This window comes from Carlito syrichta, unplaced genomic scaffold (assembly GCF_000164805.1).
Source record: "Carlito syrichta isolate Samal-C Ts95f unplaced genomic scaffold, Tarsius_syrichta-2.0.1 Scaffold303137, whole genome shotgun sequence".
Lineage (NCBI taxonomy): Eukaryota > Metazoa > Chordata > Mammalia > Primates > Tarsiidae > Carlito > Carlito syrichta.
Window position 1 is genome coordinate 707,428 of NW_007247233.1, and position 24,842 is coordinate 732,269.

The following is a 24,842-nucleotide window of genomic DNA, read 5'->3' on the forward strand; positions in this document are numbered from 1 at the left end:
CCAGAGGTGGGGCCCCTGCCCCAGTGGGTCTGGAAGGCAAAGAATCGAGTTGAAGAGGGCTATTCTGGAGGCTTAAGGTTTGATATTATCTGCCCTGTTGGGTTTTGGACTTACTTGGGACCCATCACTCCTTTCTTCTTTCCTATTTCTCCCCTTTGGAATGACAGTGTCTGTCCCATGCTTGTCCCTCCATAGCATTCTTGAAGCACGTAACTTGTTTGATTTCTCAGGTTCAGAGCAGGAAGGTAACTTGCATCAAGATGAATCATACCTTGACTCTAATCGATATTGATTTGGATGAAACATTGGACTTTAAAGTTTTGAGTGAGGCTGTCATGAAGCTGGGGCTGTTGGGATGGAGTGAATATATTTTGCATGTGAGGAAAACATGAATTTTGAGGGAATGAGGTGTGAAATGCTATCGACTGACTGTGTATGTGCCCCCAAATTCAATGTTGAAACCTAATTCCCAAGGTGATGGCACCCGGAGGTGTGGCCTTTGTGAGGTGATTAGGTCCTGAGGGGGGAGCCTCACCAATGGGATTAGAGCCCTTATAAAAGAGGCCGCAGAGAGCACTCTCAGCCTTTTCTGCCATGTGAGGACACAGGGAGAAGATGGCGCTCTACAAGCCATCTGATGGAACCTTGACCTTGAACATCTGGCCTCCAGAACTGTGAGAAGTAAATTTGTTTACAGGCTAGCCAACCCACGGTGTTCTGTTGTTGCAGCCTGAATGGACTGAAACATGTATCATATCATATTACGAGGGGACCCCCCAAAACCTCAGAATTGTCTTTTGGAGCCCCGGCCCCTTGTCGTACACTCAGAATTTTTCCTCTGGATCAGATGGTCAACCAAAATTTTTATCTGAAAATTTTGAGAAGGTTGTAACACTATTTGCGGAAGAAACATCCCAAGTTGTGGCAAACAGGTCCCTGGTTCTCCCACCATGACAACACTGCTCACACTGCACTGAGTGTTCAGCAGTTTTTGACCCAAAATGGCATGATCCCTCTGCCCCACTCTCACTATTCACTTGTCCTGAGTGACTTTTTGTTTGTTTCCCTGGGTGAAAGAACCCTTAAAAGGGAAACGTTTTGCCGATGTGGAAGAAGTGAAACAAAAAACGGCAGGAACACTAAAAGGCATCGAAATGAATGAGTTCAAAAACTGTTCTGAGCCGTGGAAAAAGCATCTCGATAGGTATATTGCATCAAACGGAGAGTCCTTGGAAGGTGACTAAAGTGTACACATGTAAAAATAAATATGTGGCTTTTCAATAAATAAATTCCTGCCTTTTGGGATCTCTTCTCCTATAATAACAACCCTGTTATGACATTATATTATATTTAGATGATACTACAAAATAAAATAAGGTTAAAATAAACAGAAAGGCAATTGTTTCAGGCACTATGGAGATGAGTATACAATGTAAATGTACCTTAGGAAACCATTGTGTGTGTGTGGTGGAAGGGCATAGGGACAGTGCATTGACCATGAAGCCCACAAGGGCTACAGGCTTCTGCACACACCCCTGTGGGGGGTTGAGCATAGTGTAGATGGCTGAGCACAGCCACACAGAGACTCGAAGCTTTGTGTCTGTGCAGCACAGCTGCAGGAGTTTTGAAGGCTGGGCCAATGTGCACATGGTCAGCCAGAGACGACTCAGCACAGAGACCACAGGCTGTGCTGAGTAATGCCTTAGCCACCATGTGGTTTGATGTGCCTTTTCTTTGTCTACTAAAAAGCTAAGTCTGAAACTATATCTTGAGTGGCCTCTCAGATGCAGAATGGAAATCCATCTTCACGTAGTATCTTTTGGTTTTCAAAGGTTAAATGGATTTCCATGAGCCATTGTGTTGCTAAAATTTGGGGATCAAGACTTACAGTTAATTACTCCACAGAGAAGAGGACAGAAGAAAACCACAAATAATAAAGGTTAGCCACATTGATTGCCATAACAAGCATAACCCCTCAAGATTTGTCTCTTTATTCCTCTATGCTAAGTTCTTTAAAAATGACTGACATGATTACATAACCAACATCCTTAGAAGAAAATCTTTCTGCAGATAAATCTTAAGTTCATTACTCTCCAGTACTTGGACTGCACTAGTATTGAAGATGACACGTAATGAAAAAATCTGCTTCCTAGTGGTGACATATCCATAATTCAAGAATATAATTCTGGTAAAAACAAGCACAGGCCTCCAAGGTCATAGGCAAGTGTCCCGATAATGAACCAGATGCCAGTTACAGAAGGGTGATGAGGGCAAGCGACAGGGCTGTGCATAACTTACAGAGGACCCGAGACAGAAGTCAAGGGCGGCTGCAGGGGAGCATTTTCATTACTTTTCTTCTTAGACAATTAACTGAGAAAATAAATTCAAGAATAGTAAACATCTTAAGTACAATTAGCCAGGATGTGGCTTTCTGCTAAGGAAATGCAGGGGGTTTGCCCCTTGTGAGGATGGGGTCAGGTTAGGAGGCCTGAAGTCTGGGGAGTTATCTCAGGATGGGCTATTATCTTGATCCATTTCCCCTTCTGCACTGGCTGCGGTGCAACAACAGGGACCTAGGGCACAGCCACCAAGAAACACAACTAACACTACTGTGACTTTCTGTCAGTCACTTGACTTGGTCAAACAAAGATTCTGCCAGAATGGTATTTTCCTTCCTTTGCAATCAACAGAACCTGACTTATTCCCTTCCAAGAAAAAACTGAGATACTCGACTTGCAGGGAAAATGGATGAAAATGAGTTAGGCATGAAAACACAAGTGGCCAGGCTCAGTGGCTCAGCCTGTAATCCCAGCGGTTTGGGAGGCTGAGGTGAGCGGACAGCCTGAGCCCGCGGGCTCGAGACCCACCTGGGCAACTTGGTGAGACCTCATCTCTACAATAAATCAAAAATTATCTGGGCGTTGTGGCGCATGCCCATAGTTCCAGCTACTTGGAAGGCTTGAGGCCGAAGAATCTCCGGAGCCCAGCAGGTTGAGGCTGCAGTAGCCGGGAGCGGCCACTGCACTCCAGTCTGGGTGACAGCGTGAGACTCCAACTCAAAAAAAAAAAGAAGCTGGGCTCGGTGGCTCAGCCTGTAATCCCACGCCTTTGGGAGGCTGAGGTGAATGGATTGCCTGAGCCCGCGGGTTCGAGACTCGCCTGGGCAGGCGAGACCTCATCTCTACAATAAATCAAAAAATTAGCCGGGCATGGTAGCGCGCGCCTGTAATTCTGGCTACTCGGAAGGCTGAGGCGGAAGGATCGCTGGAGCCCAGCAAGTCAAGGCTGCGGTGGCCGGGAGCGGCCACTGCACTCCAGTCTGGGCGACAGAGTGAGACTCCAACTCAAAAAAAAAAACCAAAAACAAACAAACAAAATAAAACAAAACCACAAGTGAAGTCCTACCAGAGAAGTATCAGTGCAAAAGATAGTTCCTGAAAGAAAAAGCTTCCACAATGTGGGAATGGCCCACTGGAACAAGAGAATTCTGTACAGTGAACCCCTCTGGGCACCTCTGTGGTGTCCACTCAGATGTTGGCTACCTTTAGTAATCCACAGGATCGCAGGGCTTTCTCACTGTAACTGGAGAGGCTATGGCTTAACCAGGGTACAATTCTAAGTAGATGGAACTGATGGTCAGTCTTCCCCTCCACTGCCCGCTCTGTTAGACCAAAACAAAACATCAACAGGAAAAGTCCCACTGCAGCTCCAAAGCCTTAACGGTCTCCATGGAGAAAAGGCCAGAGGTCCTGGGGTCAGCAACACCACATGCTCTAAAGAGCTGAAAAATCACACCAGCCATTCCATGAACACTGACCCATTTTAGGAGGAGTCAGGGGCTAGGAGAGGCACCACATGATGACAAAGCCAGGAAGGTCAGAGCTGGATTGGCACCAGGATTCAGCCTTTGTGCTCCTGACCACTATGCAAGGATTCCGTGTTGGTGGCACCCTCGACACACTAGAGATGAAAGCGCCTATCTAAAAGGAATACAGGGCCAGGGTAAAAGCCATGGAAGAGACGGGAGTCCTGCAAAGGTACAGCTGTGGTTAGAAGTGAAAATGTGTTGTCTGCATTCACTTCGATAGAGAGCCATTGATGAGCTTCATGTCCTGATACCGGGGGAGGGGAAAGTTGCCTGTGAGGCCGAAACACATATTTTCCCTTAAACCACGAGCTTAAGGTCACACAGATTTACTCAATGACATTCTAAGTTTGGATCAGCCACAGGGTGTGAGCAGCTTTAGCCTCCAGGATCCCACCTCCCACCTCCCGTCCTACTAAGCCACTTTTGTGATGGCTTACTGCTTGGCATCAGTAGCCAGTTCATGAGATTTCATACAGATCTCTATTATAAAACCTAAGAATGGTGTCAGAGTTGTTTTTCAGACTTTGCACTCTGGTGGACCCATAACCCCACCCATGAGTCACCCAGACCCGGGGGACACATGCCAAGGAACTGACTCTACTAGTTCTGAGACCCCCTTGCAGAAACTGGCTCTGAACATGGGGAGACAGTTTTGACACCCTCATGACTTCACCCCAACCAATCAGCAACTCCCATTCCCTAGCTCCCTGCCTGCCAAATTATTCCTTAAAAACCCTAGACTGAAATTCTCGGGAGGTGGATTGGAGAAATATCTCCTGTCCTTCTGCTCAGCTGCGCTGTGATCTCCAAACTCTTTCTCTACTGTAACAGCTGCTGTCACTCGCCTGTTCTGGACAGTGGGCATAAGAATCCAGTCAGGCTGTAACAGAGACACCCAGGCAAGGGAGTTTTGCCAAATTCTCAAGCTCAAACCAAGTAACTGAGACTCTCCTGGAGGGGCTCCAGGAACCAGCATTTTGTGAAAGTCCCCCAGGCAAGTCCAGCCTGCAGCCAAGGCTGAGAACAGAGTACAGGATGTCTCTTAAGGAGAGTGCCCAGCCCCATCTGATGAAGATCAGGCTTCTTTTGTATTTGGTCTCATGTTTGGGAACATGTTTCTTAGGAGGACGTTCTTTTAAGCCAAATGTTTTTACATCACAACCTGGGGACCATCCTTTGGAATTCATTATATGTGGAAAGCATTATACAGATTGTTACCTGTCATAACTCACTGTCAAGTCATAAATAGAGATATCTTGTCAAATTCAAGAAGCTGAACATTTTATAGCATCCTTAGTACCAAGGAGACCACAGTGCCCTTCTATCATGGGGTGGAGACAGGGCGGGAGCCCTGCAGGTGGTACCCTCTCAGTTTCTGCATAGCTCACACCCCTTAGAAATGATCTGCAGCCTCTTTAAAGAAAGGGGTGGGGGGAGAGCATGACACTCCAAGCTTAGGTAAAGATGAAAAGGAGCTGTCAGAAGCCATGATCCTTCGGGCCAGGTTAAATGGAATCCTACCGGCAGCAGCCCTCTCTTCGCACACAGGACCACCAGCCACGTTTCTGAGGAACAAGCTGGAGTTTTCACATCATTCCCATGTGCCTCCCACCCCCTTTTCATTTCTGTCCTTTTCAAAGGGATTTTGCCATTCAAACACCTGGTCTTTTCCCGACAGCTATCTGTGCTTCTGGGGTTCTGCTGGGGGTGAGTGGAGAACGTCACTGCAGTCGCTGCAGCATGTTCACACTCCTCAGAATTGTTAACCACTTGTCCGCTGGGAAAATTATGAAGGGGAATGAGTTACGGGGTGTTTGGAGGACTCTGGCTAGCAGAAGGCAGAGGTGTGAGGGCTAAAACAATGCAAATGCTCCTTTGTGTCAGCTCTCTTCTTTCACAGGTGAGAAGGGTTCAGGGGTGGCAGGGGTCCCTTCCTGGGTTCAGTGCCCATAGTGACCAGACTCCTGCCACATAGCTCACCTGGTCACGGTAAGACCCAGTAACCTCATGGCACCACTAGTAAAGGACATACGCAAAGGACTTTTGTGAAGGTTCCTTTTCTCCCGTTTTTTTTCCTTTTGGTCAGGGTCTCACTCAGTCACCCAGGCAGGAGTGCAGTGGCACAATCATAGCTTACCACAGCCTCGACCTCCTGGGCTCAGGCAATTCTTCTGCCTCAGCCTCCCAGTAACTGGGACTGTAGGCAGATGGCACCACATCCTGCCAATTGTTTTTGTTTTTTTGTGTGTGTGTTTTTTGATTTTTTTTTTTGTAGCGACAAGGCTCACTTTGTTGGCCAGGCTGGTCTCGAATTCTTGGGTTCAAGCAATCCTCCCGCCTCGGTCTCCCAAAGTGCTGAGATTATAGGTATGAGCCACTACACCCAGCAAAGTTTTCTATTTTTCTCTTCAGAACATAAATTTCAGCTAAAGATATCTATTCTTTAGTGATGGACCATTATGGAAAGTTAAAACAGTACAAGATATAAAATAACGTCTGGTTTTAAAGGTGGCTTTTAAGGAGCACAAGGAAATGAAACATTTTTTCAAATCTTCCAGCTTCTATGGTTCATTTTCACAATATAAAAATGAATTTAAGCACCCAAGCATATTGTTCCAGAATATTTAAAAATAACTTTATGCTACAAAAAGTCAAATATGTTTAGTTTTTATTGAATACTTGAAACATAGAGCATAGAGAAGAAAATAAGAGCTTGCCAGATCTGTAACTCAGACACAGACACTGCCTTCCTTCATTCTGGCATATTTGCAACAAGTACAACGTCTGTTTCACATGTGCACACACACATACACGCACCTCACTACTGCTTGAGACACTTAGGTATTTAACAATATTATTATTTGCTGGAGACCAGCTCCAGCCGGGTTCAGGGTACCCCAAAGGTGGAGACGGCGTTGGCGATTAGGGGGAAGAAGAGAGAGAGAGAGAGAGAGAGAGAGAGAGAGAGAGAGAGAGAGAGAGAGAGAGAGAGAGAGAGAGAGAGAGACTGGACTCTAGTCTAGTGCAGAAGCCATTTAATGGGAATTACAACTACACAGTCGGGTGTGTGAGGGGGGTTCCCCACCCACCAGATGTTCTTTCAGGTATAATCCCATAACCTAATCGATGAAACCTTAATCCATTTATTCAACTTCAATAAATCCTAAGATCATGACCCAGAAGCCTGTGACCAATACTAAGGCTCTTAGATGTGACCTGAGTTTGAATTATAAGTTGTATGAAAGCCAAAACTGCAGTTTGTGGAAGAATGGGAGCAATGAGCTTCTAAAGTTAGCTTGTGTTTGTCCCGGTCTCAGAGTTTTTATGTTTTGAGTTCACAGGAACTTAATCTGGTTAGTGCTGAGTAGAAAGGGGGAGGAAATGGGGTCAATAGCTCCCGAACGCATCCTAGTGGTCTCGGGTCAATGGCCCTTCCTGATCCCTAACGCTCAGTGGGCCTCCGTGGCCGGCTCCCAACAATTATTATTATTATTATTTTGAGTCGAGGTCTCACTCTGTTGCCGAGGCTGAAGTATAGTACCATGATCATGGCTCACTGAAGCCTTGACCTCTTGGGCTCAGGTGATCCTTCTGCCTCAGCCTCCTGAGTAGCTGGGACTACGGGTACATGCCATCACACCCGGATTCTTTTTTTATTTTTTGTAGAGATGAGGTCTCACTATGTCACCCAGGCTGGTCCGAACTTCTGGGCTCAAGTGATCCTACCGTCTTGGCCTCCCAAAGTGTTGGGATTATAGGTGTAAGCCACCATGCCCAGTTATTTAACAATATCACAATCATCCTGTGTATACAGTTTATATCCCACTAATTCCATGGAACTGTGTATTAGAAGCTGTTTCTCAGACACTTTGGAGTGGATTATAAACAAATGTGGAGACTGACGTATCTGAGGAGAGTGAAGTCATTGAGGGAGTGTTTTGCCATGAGCTAAGAGGTCAAGGTCAGTCCCAGTGAAGTCCAGGGCTTAGCGACAGGCTAAACAGAGAACAACTCCCAGCTCCTTTCCCCAACCACTCTCCTCAGAGTCAGGGGAGAAGCCCAGGTCCCCACTGCAGCTCCAACCCCACTCCCTCTCGTCCTTCTTTCCTTCAGAGGCAGGGAAGGGGCATATGGCACTTGAGGGGAACCAAGGAACGGTCAGTATTTAAGGAGAAAGAGGGCTATTCCCGGCCAGTCCTAGAGCCCCAAGAGGCAAGTGCGGACTGCTGTGCATGGTATGTATGCTGCAGGTGGTGAGGACATGGATGTACCTCCCTGTGTTTTCAACTTCCAGAAAATGCCTCATCTGCCTTTCAGAATAAATCTCAAGGCTTTCAGAGAAAAAGAGCAGGCTTTAGCAAATGACTATGTTATTCAGCAGCTGCTCATTTTAAAAATAACAGCTTTCTTGAGAAATAATTCACATTCCACACAACTCACCCATGTAAAGCGTACAGTTCAATGGTTTCTAGGGAATTCAGAGTTGTGCAACCATCAGCACAGCTGACTTTTTAAAAAAATTGTCATCAATCGAAAAGAAGCCCTGGACCTGTTAACACTCACTTCCTCTCTCTCTAACCCCTCAAACCCTAGGAAGCCATGAATGTCCTTTCTACCTCTAGGACTTGTGTGTTTTGGTCTTGCATCTAAATGGAATAAGGTAACATGTGGGACCTGGGTCTGGCTTCTTTCTCTGAGAGTGCTGTTTCCAGGGTTCATCCATGCTGTGGCATGTACCGGCTCCTCAGTCCTTTTCACTGATGAATATTCCACAGTATGGATACACCACACTTTAGTTTTCCATGCTCCAGTCAGAGAACACTGGATTTCTGGCCACTTCTTGGCTACAGTGAGTTGGATGTTCCTGTACTACTTCTTGGCTACTGCTGTGGACATTCCTGTACTACTTTTTGGTTAGACATGAGTCCATTCCTCCTGGTTAAATGCCCAGAAGTGGAATAACCAGGTCAAATGGTGCTCTGTATTAGGGAAACTGCAAGAGCAGTTCACTTTTCAGGCATTTGGTGAGCCTGAACTAACAAATATCTAATGTAATTGTCTATTTCTATGGGGCTACTGTAAGTGAAGAGAGTATTGTACTAAAAGTCGGGGATAGAAAGTCAACTTGCTTTGTTTTCTATACACCTCATCGACAAAGAACAATTCTTTTTTTTTTTAATTTTTAATTTTTTTATTTTAAAGATGTGGGGTACAAGTCAGGGTTAGGTATACAAATGTTCATTATGCAGGTACCCTTGTTGATGAGGTGTGCTCCCCAAGAACAATTCTTTAAAATGATATTTTTATAAGAATCTTGGAATATTTGGTCATGTTTATCAGACACATGGTTTTAGAAATATCATTACATCTACAACAAAAAAAGTCCACCTTAAAAAAACATGGCTTAAATTATGTTGCTATTGGTAACACTGAACTAAAAACTCAAGTGCCTACAGTAAACTAGAAGGCCCTGTCTGAGATCTTTGTGTACCTAAGAGATGCTAGGACAATTTGTTAAGAAAGTTAAATTCCAGGCTCTACTCCTACGAGATTGTGATTCACCAGGTCAGGAGTGGGGCTTAGGGCTGTATTATAACAATCCCCCCTATTCTCCAAACACACAAAGGTGGCTCTGACTCAGTAGGGCCAAAGTGGCCAGTCTTTGTATTTTCCTACCATTGGTGTTGTGCTGTTGTCAACCTGATTTTTTTCTCTCTTTTGTAGTCAGGGGTCTTACTCTGTCACCCAGATTGAAGTGCAGTGGGGTGATTATAGCTCACTACAGTGTAGCCTCAAACTCCTGGGCTCAAGTGATCTTCCCACCTCAGCCTCCAGAGCAGCTGGGACTATAGGCACATGCCACCTCTCCTGGCTATTTTTTAAATTTAAATTTAAATTTTGTAGAGACAGGCTCTCATTACATTGTCCAGGCTGGTCTTGAACTCCTGGCCTCAGGTAAGTGAATCTCTTACCTCAGCCTCCCAGTGTGTTGGGATTACAGGCATGAGCCACTGTGCCTGGCCTGGTTTCTCTTTTCTTATAGAAGTAGTCAGACATCCTTTAAGCCTTGAGTCTCACGCACCGTCTCCTTTCTGAACTCCATCACTTGGAAGAGCTTTTTCCCTTCTTTTTACACCTGAGATACTTAAAGTCTGTATATATCTGGTCTGTGTATTTATTGTCCTCTTGGTTGATTCATTCCCTCAGCTAGATGGCAACTGACTTGAAGGCAGAGAATGACATATGCACAGCTCACCTGTATGTCGTGGCAGAGAGCACTGTGTAGTAAAATTTGAATATTCAAGGGCTGCCCTGACATCTCTGAACCTCACAGGGCCCCAGAGGCCTCACTACAAGCTCCCTGATCTTGCTAGATAAGCCCCACCCAGCAGGAAAGGCTCCCTGCCCTGCTGAGGCCGTGTAAGCTGGACCATCTGTCCCCCATGCAGTCCCCAATTAGACCCTATTCTAACAGACCTTGCCAGTCCACAAAATGACTCAATTGAGCCAGTCACATCTTCTGCAAAAACCAGAAGCCACCTCAGCCTCTTGTTACTACAAAGTTGGCCCCTCACAGCTTCTGCTCCTGAGTACAGCCCCCGTGTGGCCTTGGGTGGCCTGTGGTGTCCTGCTCCCCTGGGAGTGAGTATATGTGACTAATACATTGCTGTCGTGGCATCCGCTCAGAGTCGGGCATTGTGTGTTCAACCATCTTGTAGTATTTGGGGCAAAGAATCACTCCTTTACCAATGGAATGAACAGGAGGTGATCATGCAGACATGGTAGGTGCTCAGCTACTATGGATTGATTGGCTGTGAGCTATTTTAGATCTCATCCTTACGTTGACCCCATGTTGAGTGCTCACACCTCACTTGCAGGATGGGTGTGCACATGAGCTAGGCAGAGTCAGCTGTTAGACTGTGTTTCTAACTCCTAGTAACTGCGACAAGAAAGGAAAATAACATAGCCATGAACCCCATATTTTACTGAAAACTGGGCAATCCAGCCTGACGGTGGCTGTTCATGCCGATTTTCTGTGCTGTGTCTCGTTGCAACAACCTGCTGTCATGCCTGTTGCTTTGTTTTCCAAATGGCACACTGTGGCAGGGAGGAATGGTATTTATACAATATGGCTCTTCTCTGGAAACTGAGGAGACTCTTCAGGGATGTGTAAATAGCCAGGGAAATGTTTACACTGTTTATTATCCAACAGAGTATAATGCTCCTAATATGTTCTTTGAGAAAATCTTTAGGAATCGTTAACGCCAGCAAGAAGGACTACTTCCTCAAAGAGCAAAGAGAGAATACCTTGCAACAGCATGTCTCAAAAGCAGCAGCCCCTTTTGAAGGTCTTACCTTTCAGAGTCGCCTTCTTGAGGACCTTCATTGCATAGAGCTGTCCCGCGTCGGACCCCTTTACCTTCCTTACCAGAAACACCTTAGAGAGAGAAAACGGAATGTCTGAAACCGGGAAGACCTCAAACTCACTTTTCTGGTTTGATTTGACTAGGGGGATAGAAAGGAAGTTTAAAGTCAAGCAAAATAAACATACTGGAGGAACATTTAAGATTCTCTCCAACGTTGGGGCTGCCGGGAAAAGCTCTGATTTACAACAACTCTGTGGTGAATAGCATCACGTGTTTATATGAAGAGTCATCAGTTGGTTTTGGTATCATTCACTTTCTATTTTATTTTATTTCATTTTTTTGATTCAGGGTCTCACTTTTTTTCCCAGGCTGAAGTGCAGTGGCATGGTCACAGTTCAGCAAAGCCTCAACCTCCTGGGCTCGGGTCATTCTTCCACCTCAGCCTCTGAATAGCTGGGACGACAAGTGAGTGCCACCAAATCTGGACTTTTTAAATTTTCATTTTTTTGTGAGATGAGCACTTGCTGTGCTGTTCAGGCTGGTCTCAAACTCCTGAGCTCTAGCAATCCTCCCACCTTCACCTCCTAAAGTATGGGATTTATAGGCGTGAGTTACTGCACCCAGTCTACTTTCTATTTTCTATTAGGAGTAATATCACTCAATTTTTTGAAAACCAGCTAGTTAGAAAAATACACAATATTCAGAAGTTTTAAGGAGATTGCTTGGCTTATTTAAGTATCCCTCTGTAAAACCCTACTGTGGAGAACATCCTGAGAGTTACTGGCAATCACACAGACGCTCTATGCAATGTTCAAGATAAACTAGTTTCTCTTATTTGAACTTTCTTCACCCAAAATGTAGCTGTGAATAGCTTAAGTTTACAGATAGAGTTTGTTTCTAACTAGCTCTTAAATATACTCAAGTGCATAATTGACAGCACTTTGAGAAACACTTTTTGATGTGTATCACAGAGAAAAACAAAAGATACGGAGTTTAAAATTATATTGGTGATGTTTGGACAAACTTAGCAAAAACAAAACAAAAACAAAATAGAATATCCTTTATGAAAAAAAAATCTTCCATGCAAATGAGGACACTAGTACTTGATTTTCCAACAGATGCAAAAATCTCCTTGACCCACGGAGACAACACCAGCAGACAAATTTCATGGTGGCTACCGTGTGACGTGACTCAGGGGTGGTGTTGAGTGGCTCCCTCTGCAAGCGCCTTCCTTACAAGCCTCACAAAGCCAGGAAGCCTGGCCATCATGGATGCATGTTGGGGTATTCCAGCGTGATGTAAACTCCACATAGCCCCTGGCTGGTCAAGTATGCGGGCAGAAGTCTCATCTTGCCAGGGACGGGGACATGACACAAATTTTTTGCACTCTCTGCTCCCACCACAGACAATGTTCAGGAACTCACTGAGCACGGGAGGCTGTAGAGCAGGAGGTGCTGCCACTGCGGGCAAGCCAGCCTTGGCCTTCCCTTGAGGGAGGCCGGCAGAGTCTGTTTTTCAGCACAAATACAGGAGAAACTAGGAGGACAGAAGGTCCCGCGTGCGTGGATCACAGAGTCTGAATGTCAGTGTCGCATTCCCACCAGTGACCTGGGAGCAATTTGGCAGCCACCTGACCCTGGCACTGCCCCCATCCCTTGCAATCGCTGTCTCCAATCACAGCCCTTCGTGAGACGGGGAATAGCCAGAAAAATACCTACTGCCCCTCTGCCTGGAGAGCAGTGAGGGTGCAGGGGGGTGGAGCAGCATCGTTCTCTGTGACACCTGGCTGCCTCCAGGACCCAGGAAACCATGAGCAGTTGGGAACAGGTTCCCATCATCCCTTGAGGCTTGGGACTACACTGCCACTGAGAATTAACATCTCTGGGAGAGGCCTGGAGTGTCTGCATGGATGGGTGTGCACATGTGTTCCCTCAGCTGGATAAAAAGCCTGTGTACAGACTTAGAAGACGACTGGGGCCTCATGCTCACAGGCACTGCTGTGGGGAATGCAGGTACAAGCCCTTCTTGAGACCCAGGGCCCCAGTAGCTGTCGCAGGAGTCCCACTGTAGCCCTGGACATCAGTGTAGGTGGAAGGACTCTGCCTTGGGGAACGTCCTGCTGGGCCAAGGCCAACAGGCAGGTAGAGATGTGACAGCAGTCGTCAGAGAAGGGATTTTTGCAGAGAGAAAAACATGAGTGCATAGCACGTGAGTTTCTACCTAATTCTGGGACAGTCACGCTGTAGAGTTTTAGTTCCCATCCGATGTTGTCATTGCTTTTGTTTCTCCAGCCTGTCCATGGGGCCTAACTTGTCTAATCGACTTGATAGTAGAGCAGTAGAGAGTCGAGATCAGCCAGGGAATGTGGCCTGCCCACAGTGCTCCTGGTGCCAAGTGGGGAGGCCAGAAGTGGCCCAGGAATCTGGGGACAGAAGGGGCTGAGTGAGAGTCGCGTGGTGCTGAGAGGCCACTAGGCTGAGACGCATCCCTTCCCACCACGTAAGAGAGGGAGCCGGGTCTGGAAATGGGGAAAGGTGGGCTGGGGTAGGGGATGGTGTGTTTGTGGGGGGGAAGCTGCTGCTGGCCACCTGACAATGCATTCTTGTCACTCTGCAGGTAAGTGGGGCAGTGATGCTAGTGGGGACAGGCATGTGGTCTCCTGCCTGGATCACTAAAGAGCTGGTGCAAAGCACTCCTGCCATGGCGAATGAGGACACCTTGTGTGGGGCAAACGGACCAGCCTGGTCACTAGTCACCGTGTGGAGGATAGTGGACTGTGGTTGGTGACAAATGAATATTCCTGTTCTATTATGATGAGGCTGACCTGCAAGTTCCCAAGACGAGGTTGTCCTAGAACCAGTCAAACAACAACTGAGCCCCTCTTCCAAATGGAAGAATGCTGAAGACAAAGGAAGTAGGTTTCTGAGGGCCCGTGTCTGGATGGCCCAGCCCTTGAATCTCCAGGGTTGCTTTATCCCTCTATACCTCTTTATCCAGCCCTGCGGTATAAGGAAGGATGTCTGTATGGACTCAAAGAGCAGAGAAAACGCCATTCCACTTGAGTCCAAACCGAAGGCCACAACCACACAGGGCAGCGCCCATCAGGATTTAGTTTTAAGTGATGTCACATTTTACATAGATATTTACCCAGTAAAGCTTTTTTCCTCTATTGTATTTCAGGCTTTAAAAATGAAATGATTGATGGCAATGGGTAATGCGTATAGTAATCTGTTTTTTAAAAGATTTCTAATTTTATTTTTTAAAAGAACAGAAAAATTCCATCCCACCCTTGCCTGTCAATTTCCTGTGACGTGCCAGGTAGTGAAAATTGCTGCAGCAGGTGCCGCCTGCTGGCAAACGGCCCACCTGGCGGAGGGGACTGCATGAGACAATGAAAATCCAGAAATGAGTCTGTAACAAGCAAGACTTGGGTAGCATCAGGGCCATCTCCCTGTGGCACCATGCGCTTCCCTCTCCTGCTCTGCTGTCGTCCTCATGTCGTTTAGGAACCAATTTTAATGTGGTGTAATAAGAGCCACAACAATGCTGACAATGTAAGCAAACGAAGTCACCGAGACACTCTGCCTTCTGTGCTCCCTCGCTGCATTTCTAGACCTGTGTCTCAGCACAAGTGCATGACAGCCGCCACCTGAGACAGATGCAGTGTTTTCCTGGACTGCCTCAAAATGCCGTGGATCACTGTGACAAGCAGAATCACTAGCTGACTCTCATAGAAAAAGGCTCCAGTTCCCTACCGGAACTGGAAGGTCACACTGGTCTGTGATATCCTCTAAGCAGGAGACAACCGTACAGCATGCACTTCCTGGGAACTCTCAGGTAACAGTTGTCCCCAAAAGAGAGACATCTAGAGACATTCTGATAATGCCACCCATGAAGTCATGGGAAACGGGGACATTTTTCTATTGTGGCTTGCTCCATTCTTAGCATATAGGAATCATAACCTACAGCCCCTTCCCCAGAATATGTTTTTAAAAAAAGTTTTCACGTACCCCTGGCATTTACCCAACTGAGGGACCTCAAGGCAAAGGGAGGCAGATGAGGGTTCCCAGGTTCAGGCAGCTCCTGCTTTCCCTCCCCCAAGCACTCAGGAAACACTTGGTCTGCACATCTCAACACTGAGCACATTTTTGTCTTAATTAGATTTTTATTTATTATTATGATTTTATTTTTGGATTGAATTTTAATTTTTTAAAATATCCAACAGCATGTTGTTACAGGGAAAAAATTCACAGAAAGTCTGCAAATAAAAGATAAATGTAATCTTGATTCTAAATCTAGATAAGGTCAGTATGAGAAAAGAAAATTATAGGCTATTAAATTTTTGAACATAGATTCAAAAATCCTAAATAAAATATTGGTTTGCTGAATTTAATAGTATAGTAAGGAATAATACATCATGGTATAATAATAATACGTCATAATATGTAAGATGCATCCCAGGAAAATCCAAGGATGGTTTGTTTTTTTAAAAAACCCATCAATATAATTCACCACATTGATAAACTATAGGGAAAAATTATGAAAATACCCCAATCTATATCTAAACATTTGATTAATTTCAATAGCTATTTGTGATTTAAGAAAAACAACTCAGAAAATTAGGACTAGAAGGAAACTTCCTTAGTTTGATAAAGTTTACATGCTGAGAATCTACAGTGATGTTATATATAATGGAGAAATTATAAACCAGTTCCCTTTAAGAACAGGTTTCTTATTGCAGTCATGTGATCAATTTTTAAACATTTTTACACACAATTTTCAGAAACACATATAGTGAACACAAAAAATAAAACATAAATTATATCATGTAATTGTGTCAAGTACTATTCTAGGCTTTAAGGATATAGCAATGGACAAAACAGAAATTATCATCATATAGCCAGATATTTGGTGTTGGGTAGACAGAAAACTCATATGACCTTTCAGTAAATGACTGGTCCCCAATGTAGATATGGACAGAGTAGTGCATAGAAAAATTGATGGCCTATAGGTTTAACAGTCTCTAGACTATGAAGATTGTGTGTGATAAAGAAATTCAGAACAATTTGTAAAGTTGGATCTATATAGAAGAATTTATTGACCTTAGAGGTGAAAATAGAGGGGAAGATCTGGGTGATTTTAAAGGGGACCTGGGAATCCTGTGTGTATAATCATATTTTCCTTGGGAGACAGTTCTTAGAGTTCATGAGAGTCCCAAGGTTAAAAATCACTGTTTATTATAAAGAAATACTATGCTATCAAATGTTTACATCTATTAGAGATAAATTGCTTTAAGTTCAGCTAGAACAATAATGGGCTCCAAGATAAAATAGATATCCCACAGGCAAAATATCAAAGTCCATTGCTGCCTACAGGCAATTTCCCACACTTTCTGTACATACTGGGTATGCGAAGCCCATTTTTCATTTCTCTTACAAATGAATATTATTTCATTCTTCTGTATAATTTTCCTCTGGGAGAAGCTTCAGGGTATAGCGAATTTAGAATCTGAAAGCCTGGTTTAAAATCTGGCTGAACTACTAGCAGTATGGCTTTGGGTATGTTATTTAAACTTTCCTTTTTTTTTTTGAGTTGGAGTCTCACTCTGTCGCCCAGACTGGAGTGCAGTGGCCGCTCCCAGCTACTGCAGCCTTGACCTGCTGGGCTCCGGCGATCCTTCCGCCTCAGCCTTCAGAGTAGCCAGAATTACAGGTGCGCACTACCACGCCTGGCTAATTTTTTGATTTTATTGTAGAGATGAGGTCTCGCCTGCCCAGGCGGGTCTCGAACCCGTGGGCTCGGACAATCCACTCACCTCAGCCTCCCAAAGGCGTGGGATTACAGGCTGAGCCACCAAGCCCGGTTCCCAATTCTCTTTATGGCCATTCCTGAATATGCTCTGGGGCTAGACAGATGGCCTCTAGATACTCTGATTACATTCCGTCAACACAGGAAGCTGGCGAGTGTCCATGCCCCATTTTGTAGATGAGAAAACCAAGGACCAAGTGACTTTAATTATTATCTATGGCCCAAGACTGCCATCAATGACCTTGGATGATAGTCAAGAAAGCCTGATAGTTATTACCTTTGATGCTCTTAGTATCAGAGAGTTTTGGAAAATAGCCTTTGCAAAGGTAAATGTCTTCAGGCTATTCTACCAACATGTGCTCCTTCCAAGGCAGAAATACTTTTTTTTTCTCTACCATTACTTGGCATCACACACCAAACAGTGAGCTTCATTTGATAGTTTTGCCTCCACACCTACAGTATTTTCCCCCACTTCCTGCACAGCTGATGGTCAGTTTTGAGAATTCTCTTCCATGATATACATACAAATGTTTACTGAGCATAAACTCTGTGCTAGGAATTGTGCTATATATGACGGATAGTGAGGTAAGGAAGATAGACTCCTTGTGCTCAAGCAAGTTATTGCTAGTGTGAAAAACCTGATTTTTTCTTTTTATAATTAAAAGTCCCATAAGAATTCCCAGATAATGATTTCCATCCAATTACATGGGATGCTTATTATAAAGAGCCTCATCCCTGGAGAACCTCACTCAGTAGGTCTGGAGTGGCCCATGACTCTGTTTGTTGGTTTGCGGATACTCTTTTTTTAAAAATTTAATTTTAGATTCAGGGGAGTACACATGTGTATTCGTTACATGGACATATTGTGTAGTGGGGATTGGTGGTCCATTCCCCAGAGAGTGAACATTGTGCCCTGTAGATAATTTCTGAACCCTAAACCCTTTCCCCACTTATTGGTGTCCCCAGTGTCTATTATTTCCATCTTTGTGACCATTTAGCTCACACATATGAATGAAAGCATGCAGTATTTAGTTTCCTGTTTCTGAGTCAGTTTACTGAGGATGATCTCCAGTTCCATCCATGTTGCTGCAAAGGTCATTTCATTATTTTTTTTTATGACTGTGTAGTATTCCATGGTGTATAAATACCACATCATCATTACTCACTAATCAGTTGATGGGCATGTAGGTTGATTTCACATCTTTGCAATTGTGAATTGTGCTGTGAGGAACTTGTGGGCATAGCTGTCTTTGTTATATAACAACCTCTGTTCTTTAGGGCAGATATCTAGTAGTGGGACTGCTGGATCAAATGGCAGATCTACTTTTAGTTCTTTGAGTAATCTCTAACCCATTTTCCATAGAGATTGTACTAATTTACAGTCCTACCAACAGTGTATAAATGTTTCCTTTTCTCCACTTCTATACTAGCATTTGTTGTTTTTTAAATTTTTTAAAATAATGGCCACTCTGACTGGTATAAGGTGATATCTTAAATTTGCATTTCCCTGATGAGTAATACTGAACATTTTTTCATATGATTGTGGGTTACTGGTATATATTCTTTTGAGAGGTATCTATTCATGTAATTTACCCACTTTTCAATGGGATTATTTGCTTTTTTCTTGCTGATTTGTTTGAGTTCTTTGTAGATTCTAGATATTAGTCCTTTGCCAGATACATAGTTTGCAGATGTCTTCTCCCATTCTGTAGTTTGCCTGTGTGCTTTGTTGATTATTTCTTTTGCTATGTAGAAGCCTTTTAGTTTAATTAAGTCCCACTTATTTATTTTTGTTTTAGTTGTGTTTGCTTTCAGAGTTTTAGCCATAAATTATTTGCCTAGGTCAATGTCCATAAGAGTTTTTCCTAAGTTTTCTTCTAGGATTTTTATGATTTCAGATCTGACATTTAAGTCTTTAATCTATTTTGAGTTAATTTTTATATATGAGGAGAGATAGGGATCAAGTTTCATTTTTATTCACGTAGCTATCCAGCTTTTCCAGCATCTTTTGTTGAATAGGGTGTCCTTTCCCTAGTGTATGTTTTTGTCTGCTTTGTTAAAGATCAGTTGGTTGTAGGTATTTGAGCTTATTTCTGGATTCTCTATTCTGTTCCATTGGTTCATATATCTGCTCTTATACCAGTACCATGATGTTTTGGTAAATACAGCCTTGTAATATAATTTGAAGTCAGGTAATGTGATGCCTCTGGTTTTGTTCTTTTTGCTTAGCAGATTGCTTTGGCTATTATTTTAAGATTGTTTTCAAGATTTTAAGATTGTTTTTTCTAATTCTGTGAAAAATGACGTTGGTATTTGATAAGGATTGCATTGAATCTGTAAATTACTTTGGGTAATATGGTTATTTTAATAGTGTTGATTCTTCCAATCCATGATTATGGGATGTTTCTCCATTTGTTTGTTTCCTCTGCAATTTCTTTCATCAGAGTTTTATAGTTCTCCTTGTAGAGATCGTTCCACTCCATGAATAAATATATTCTTAGGTATTTTAACGTTTTGGCTGTTATTGTGAATGGAATTGAGATCTTGATTTGATTCTCAGCTCTGTTGCTATTGGTGTCTAGTAGTGTTACTGATTTGTGTGTATTGATTTTGTATCCTGAAAGCTTACCAGATTCATTTATCAAGTCCAGGAGTCTTTTGGAGGAGTCTTTAGGGTTCTCTAGGTATGAGATCATATTGTTGGCATACAGAGATAGTTTGATTTCTTCTTTTACAATTTGGATATCTTTATTTTTCTTGCCTGATTGCTCTGCTAGGACTCCCAGTACTATGTTGAATAGTAGTGGTAAAAGTGGACATCCTTGCCTTGTTCCAATACTGAGGGAGAGTGTGTTCAACTTTAATCAGGATGACATTAGCTGTGTGTTTGTCATATATAGCTTTTATTACTTGAAGGAATATTCCCTCTATGCCCATTTTGCTGAGGGGTTTTTATCATGAAGGGATGCTGGATTTTATCAAATGCTTTTTCTGCATCTATTGAAATGACCATAGGATGTTTGTTATTAGTAGTTCTATTTGTGTAGTGGATCACATTTATTAACTTGAATATGTTGAAACACCCTTGCATCCCTGGGAAAAAACTCACCTGGTCACAGTGTATTTGTTTGTTTGTTTTTTTAATGTGCTGTTGAATTCAGTTTGCTAATATTTTGTTGAAGATTTTTGTGTCTATGTTCATAAGGAATATTGCTCTGTAGTTTTTTTGTTGTTGTTGTAACTTTTCTTGGCTTTGGTATCAGAGTGGTACTGGCCTTACAGAATGAGTTAGGGAGGATTCCCTTCTCTACAATCTTGTGGAATAGCTTCAATAAAACTGATACCAGTTCTTCTCTTTGATGATCTGGTAGGATTCAGCTGTGAGTTCATCAGGTCCTAGACTTTTTTCTTTTGAGAGACTTCTAATTACTGTTTCAATCTGACTACTTGCTATTATTGGTATGTTTAGAGTTTCTATTTCTTTCTGATTCAAGGCTGGGGGTTGTATGTTTCCAATAATTCATCCATTTTTTCTAGATTGTCTAGTTTGTTTGTCTAAAGGTGTTCATAATAGTATTGAGTGATTTTTTTGGATTTCCATTGTATCAGTTGTAATGTCTCCTTTTTCATTTCTGATTGAGCTGACTTGAGTCTTCTCTCTTCATTTCTACCTACTGGTCTATTAATTTTGCTTATCTTTTCAAGGAACCAACTTTTGTTTCACTGATCCTTTTACTTTTTCTAAATTTCAGTTTCATTTGATTCTGCTCTGATCATTTTTTTTCTTCTGCTAGCTTTGGATTTGGTTTGTTCATGTTTTTCTAGTTCCTTGAGGTGTGATATTAGGTTGTTAATATGTGTCTTTCAGTCTTATTATTGTAGTCCTTAAATGCTATAAATTTTCCTCTGAGCATAGCTTTGGCTGTATCTCAGAGATTTTGATAACTTGTTTCATTGTTGTCATTCTTTTCATGAAATTTTAAAATTTCCATCTTGATTTCATCATTGATCCAAGAATCATTCAGGAGAAAATTATATAATTTCTACATCATTGTTTGGTTTCAAAAGTTCTTCTTGGAGTTAATTTCTAGTTTTATTCCACTGTGGTCTGAGATGGTGCTTGATATGATTTCAATTTTTTAAAAATTTATTGAGACTTGATTTGTGGCCTATCATATGGTCTATCTTGGAGAATGTTCCATGTACTGATGAGAAAAATGTGTATTCTGTTATTTTGGGATGGAATGTTCTCTAGATGTCTGTTAGTTCCATTTCCTCTAGAGTCCTGTTTAACTCCAATCTTTCTCTGTTGACTTTTTCCCTTGATGATCTATCTATTGTTGTCAGTGGAGAGTTGAAGTCTCCTACTAATATTGTATTGCTGTCTATCTCTGTTTTTAGGTCTAGTATAATTTGTTTTATAAAGCTAGGGGCTCTGGGGTTAGGCACACACATATTTAAATTGCTATGTCTTCTCATTGGATCGATCCCTTTCTTATTACATAATAGTTGTCTTAGTGTTTTTTTGTTTTGTTTTGTTTTTGAGTTGGAGTCTCACTCCGTCGCCCAGACTGAAGTGCAGTGGCACACTCCCAGCCACCACAGCCTCGACCTGCTGGGCTCCGGCGATCCTTCTGCCTCAGCCTTCCAAGTAGCTGGAACTATAGGCGTGCGCTACCACACCTGGCTAATTTTTGATTTATTGTAGAGATGAGGTCTTGCCAAGTTGCCTGGGCGGGTATCGAACCCGCGGGCTAGGCAATACACTTACCTCAGCCTCCCAAAGCGTTGGGATTACAGGCTGAGCCACTGAGCCTGTTTTTTTTTTTTTTTTTTTTTTTTTTACTGTTGTTAATTTTAAAATATGTTTTTAGCTAATATGAGAATGGCTACTCCTTCTCATTTTTGGTTTCCATTTGTGTGGAACATTTTTCCTCACTCCTTTACCCTGAGTCTATAGGAGTCTTTAGGAGCTAAGTGGGTCTCTTGAATGCATCAGATATTTAGGTTTTTTTTTTTTTTTTTTTTTATCCATTCCTGCCCATCTATATCTTTTTAGTGGAGCATTGAGACCATTTACATTCAGAGTTAATAATGATATGTAAGATATTATTCTATTCTTCATTCTGGTTGTTATCAGGTTGCTTTATTTATTTTCTCTATTTATTGGTGTTTCATAAAGCCTGTGAGCTTTATGATTTCCATCATTTTTCTAGGTGTATTTCAGCCATTTGTTTCAGTATTTAGGACTTCTTTGAATATTTCTTGTTTAGCCAGTCTTGAGGTGACAAATTCCCACAGTGTTGGCTTGTCTGTGAAGGACTTCATTTCTTCTTCATTATGAAATTAAGTTTTATAGAATACAAAATCCTTGGCTGAGAGTTATTTTGTTTGAGGAAATTAAAAATGGGGCCCTAATCCCTTCTGGCTTGCAAGATTTCTTCTAAAAAGTCTGCTGTTAATCTGTTAGGTTTACCTTTGTAAGTTATTTGATGCTTTTGTTGCACTTCTCTTAAAATTATTTCCTTCACATTAACTTTGCAGAGCCAGATGATTATATACCTTGGGAAGGACCTTTTTGCAATTAATCTTCTGGGGGTTTTTTGGGTTTCTTATAACTGGATGTTTAGATCTCTGGCAAGGCCAGGGAAGTTTTCCTCCATTAGTTCCTCAAATAGGTTTTCCATTCTCTTTTTTATTGCTTTTTCTTCTTCCTTTGGAACATCTAACACCTATGATTTTTAGGTTTGGATGTTTTACATAACCCCACATTTCTTGAAGACTTTGTTCCATTCTCTTGATTCTTTTTTCTTTATTGTTGTCTGATCGGGTTAATTAAAAAGCCTTGTCTTCAAGTTCTGAGATGCTTTCTTCTGCCCATTTGAGTCTACTATGAAAACTTTCCACTGCATTTCATACTTTCCTAAAGGCTTCTTTCATTTACAGAATTTGAACTTTTTTTCCATTTAATTTTTTTATTTTAAAGATATGGGGTACAATTCAGGATTAGGTATACAAATGTTCATTATGCAGATACCCTTGTTGATGAGGTATGCTCCCCCCCTTTTTTCTTAAGGTGTCTATATTTTTGCAGAGTTTTTCATCCAGGTCCTGGATAGTTTTTTTTAACTTCTTTATGTTGGTTTTCAACTTTATCCTGAAGATCATTGACCAATTTAATCATCAGCCTTTGAATTCTCTGTCTGGAATTTCAACAATTACATTTTTAGGGTTCACTGCTGAAGAGTTGGGGTGATCTTTTGGGAGAGTTGGAGAACTGTTTCTTCATACTGTCAGACATTTTTCTGGTTCCTTCTCATTTGGGTAGATGATTTCTTTTTATTTGAGGCTGGCAGAGGGGCTGACATAAGTATGTAGGGTTCCCTTTGTTATATACGGCCTTAGTGTGATGAGTTTCTCAATTGCCAGATGTGGCAGCCTTGTACTGTGTACCTGCACTAGCTCACAACATCCTCAGAGGCTGGAGTGGCTTGGAAAGTGTTGTTGGCTGGCATTTGGGATCAGGCCTTCCCCAAAGCTGAGGTATTGTATCTGAGGTGGTTGTCTGTATTATTGACCCACAGCCAGGAGGTGGCACTTGTGGGAGAAAGCCAGCTATGGACGGTGGCTGTAGGGTTTCTCCTTGGCATGCGTTGCTCCAAGAAAGTGCCTGGCCAGCTTAGAGTGAGGGCAGGACTTTGAGAATTTACTAGGTTTTCTGTCTGTTTTGAACCTTCTGGGGTATTGCAAGGGAAAGGAGATAAAACACGCTGCAAGTGTGTACTCTTAGCTGCCCCACTGGAGATTAGGAGGGAGTCCCAGGCCACAAGGGGTAATGCTATTGTGCAGAGCAGGCCCAGATGAGTTCACAAAGGGAGGGAGAGGTTGCTATGGAAACGTGTCCCACCAGCTTCCACCTTGCCTCAGGCAATCTGCAATCTGAATGTCAAAATGCAGCTGGCCTAAGGGCTTCAGGTGTTCTCCATCAACCTGCCCAGCCAGGAACCGTCTGAAGTCTAGAGTTTGCCTTTGTGACCTATGCCCCAATCTGGCTGGGAAGCAGCCACCCCACCCTGCAAGGGTGGGATATGGCAGCTAGCCCTGCTCAAGGCTTCTTCCTGCACTCAACACAGAGCACGGCTCTTCCTGTGAGGAACTGGAGCCCTAGAAGGCCTGGGAACCTGCAAGCTCACGGCAGGACCACAGAACTCCCAAGTTCCAGTTACTCCCCCTCCCTGCTGCGTCTGGAGGCTGTGGTGGACTTGGGTGGTGCCGGCAACAGTCCAGCCAGTTCAAGCACAGGTTGGTGGATTTGTTTTCTTCTTCGCTCTGAGTGGTCATTGCCACTCCTGTGGAGACTTGTGGGATGTGCCGCTGAATCCATTCCTCTCTGAATGCTGAGGAAACTCTATTTTGGTTTACTCTGCAGGAGGAACTCACTCTAGCTGCCTCATGTCAGCCATCTTTTTTTCTTAGTCGGAGTTTCACTCTGTTGCCCAGGCTGGGGTACAGTCTCACAGCCACTGCGGCCTCAACCTGATGGGCTCAGGTGATCCTTCTCTCTGTCTTCCAAGTAGCTGGAATTATAGGTGTGTGCCACCATGCCCAGCTAATTTTTTAAAAAAATTTATTGTAGAGACAGGGTCTTGACAAGTTGCACAGGCTGGTCTCAAATCCCTAGGCTCAGGCAATCCTCTAGTTTAGGCCTCCCATAGTACTGGGATTACAGGTGTGAGCCACCACACCTGGTCATCTTGGCCATTTCAATCTCCAATTTGATTTTTAAATGCCTTTTTCTT

At 43.1% G+C, this 24,842-nt stretch overlaps 1 protein-coding gene across 1 annotated transcript in view; it reads right to left on the minus strand.

Moving 5' to 3' along the window:
- RPS6KA2 (ribosomal protein S6 kinase A2) overlaps positions 1-24,842 on the minus strand; it is a 133,512-nt gene that overhangs the window by 104,205 nt on the left and 4,465 nt on the right. The window contains exon 2 of the mRNA XM_021712222.1: positions 11,225-11,306. Within this exon, the coding sequence (XP_021567897.1) occupies positions 11,225-11,255 (31 nt within the window). The 5' untranslated portion in view covers positions 11,256-11,306. The remainder of the gene's footprint in view (positions 1-11,224; positions 11,307-24,842) is intronic.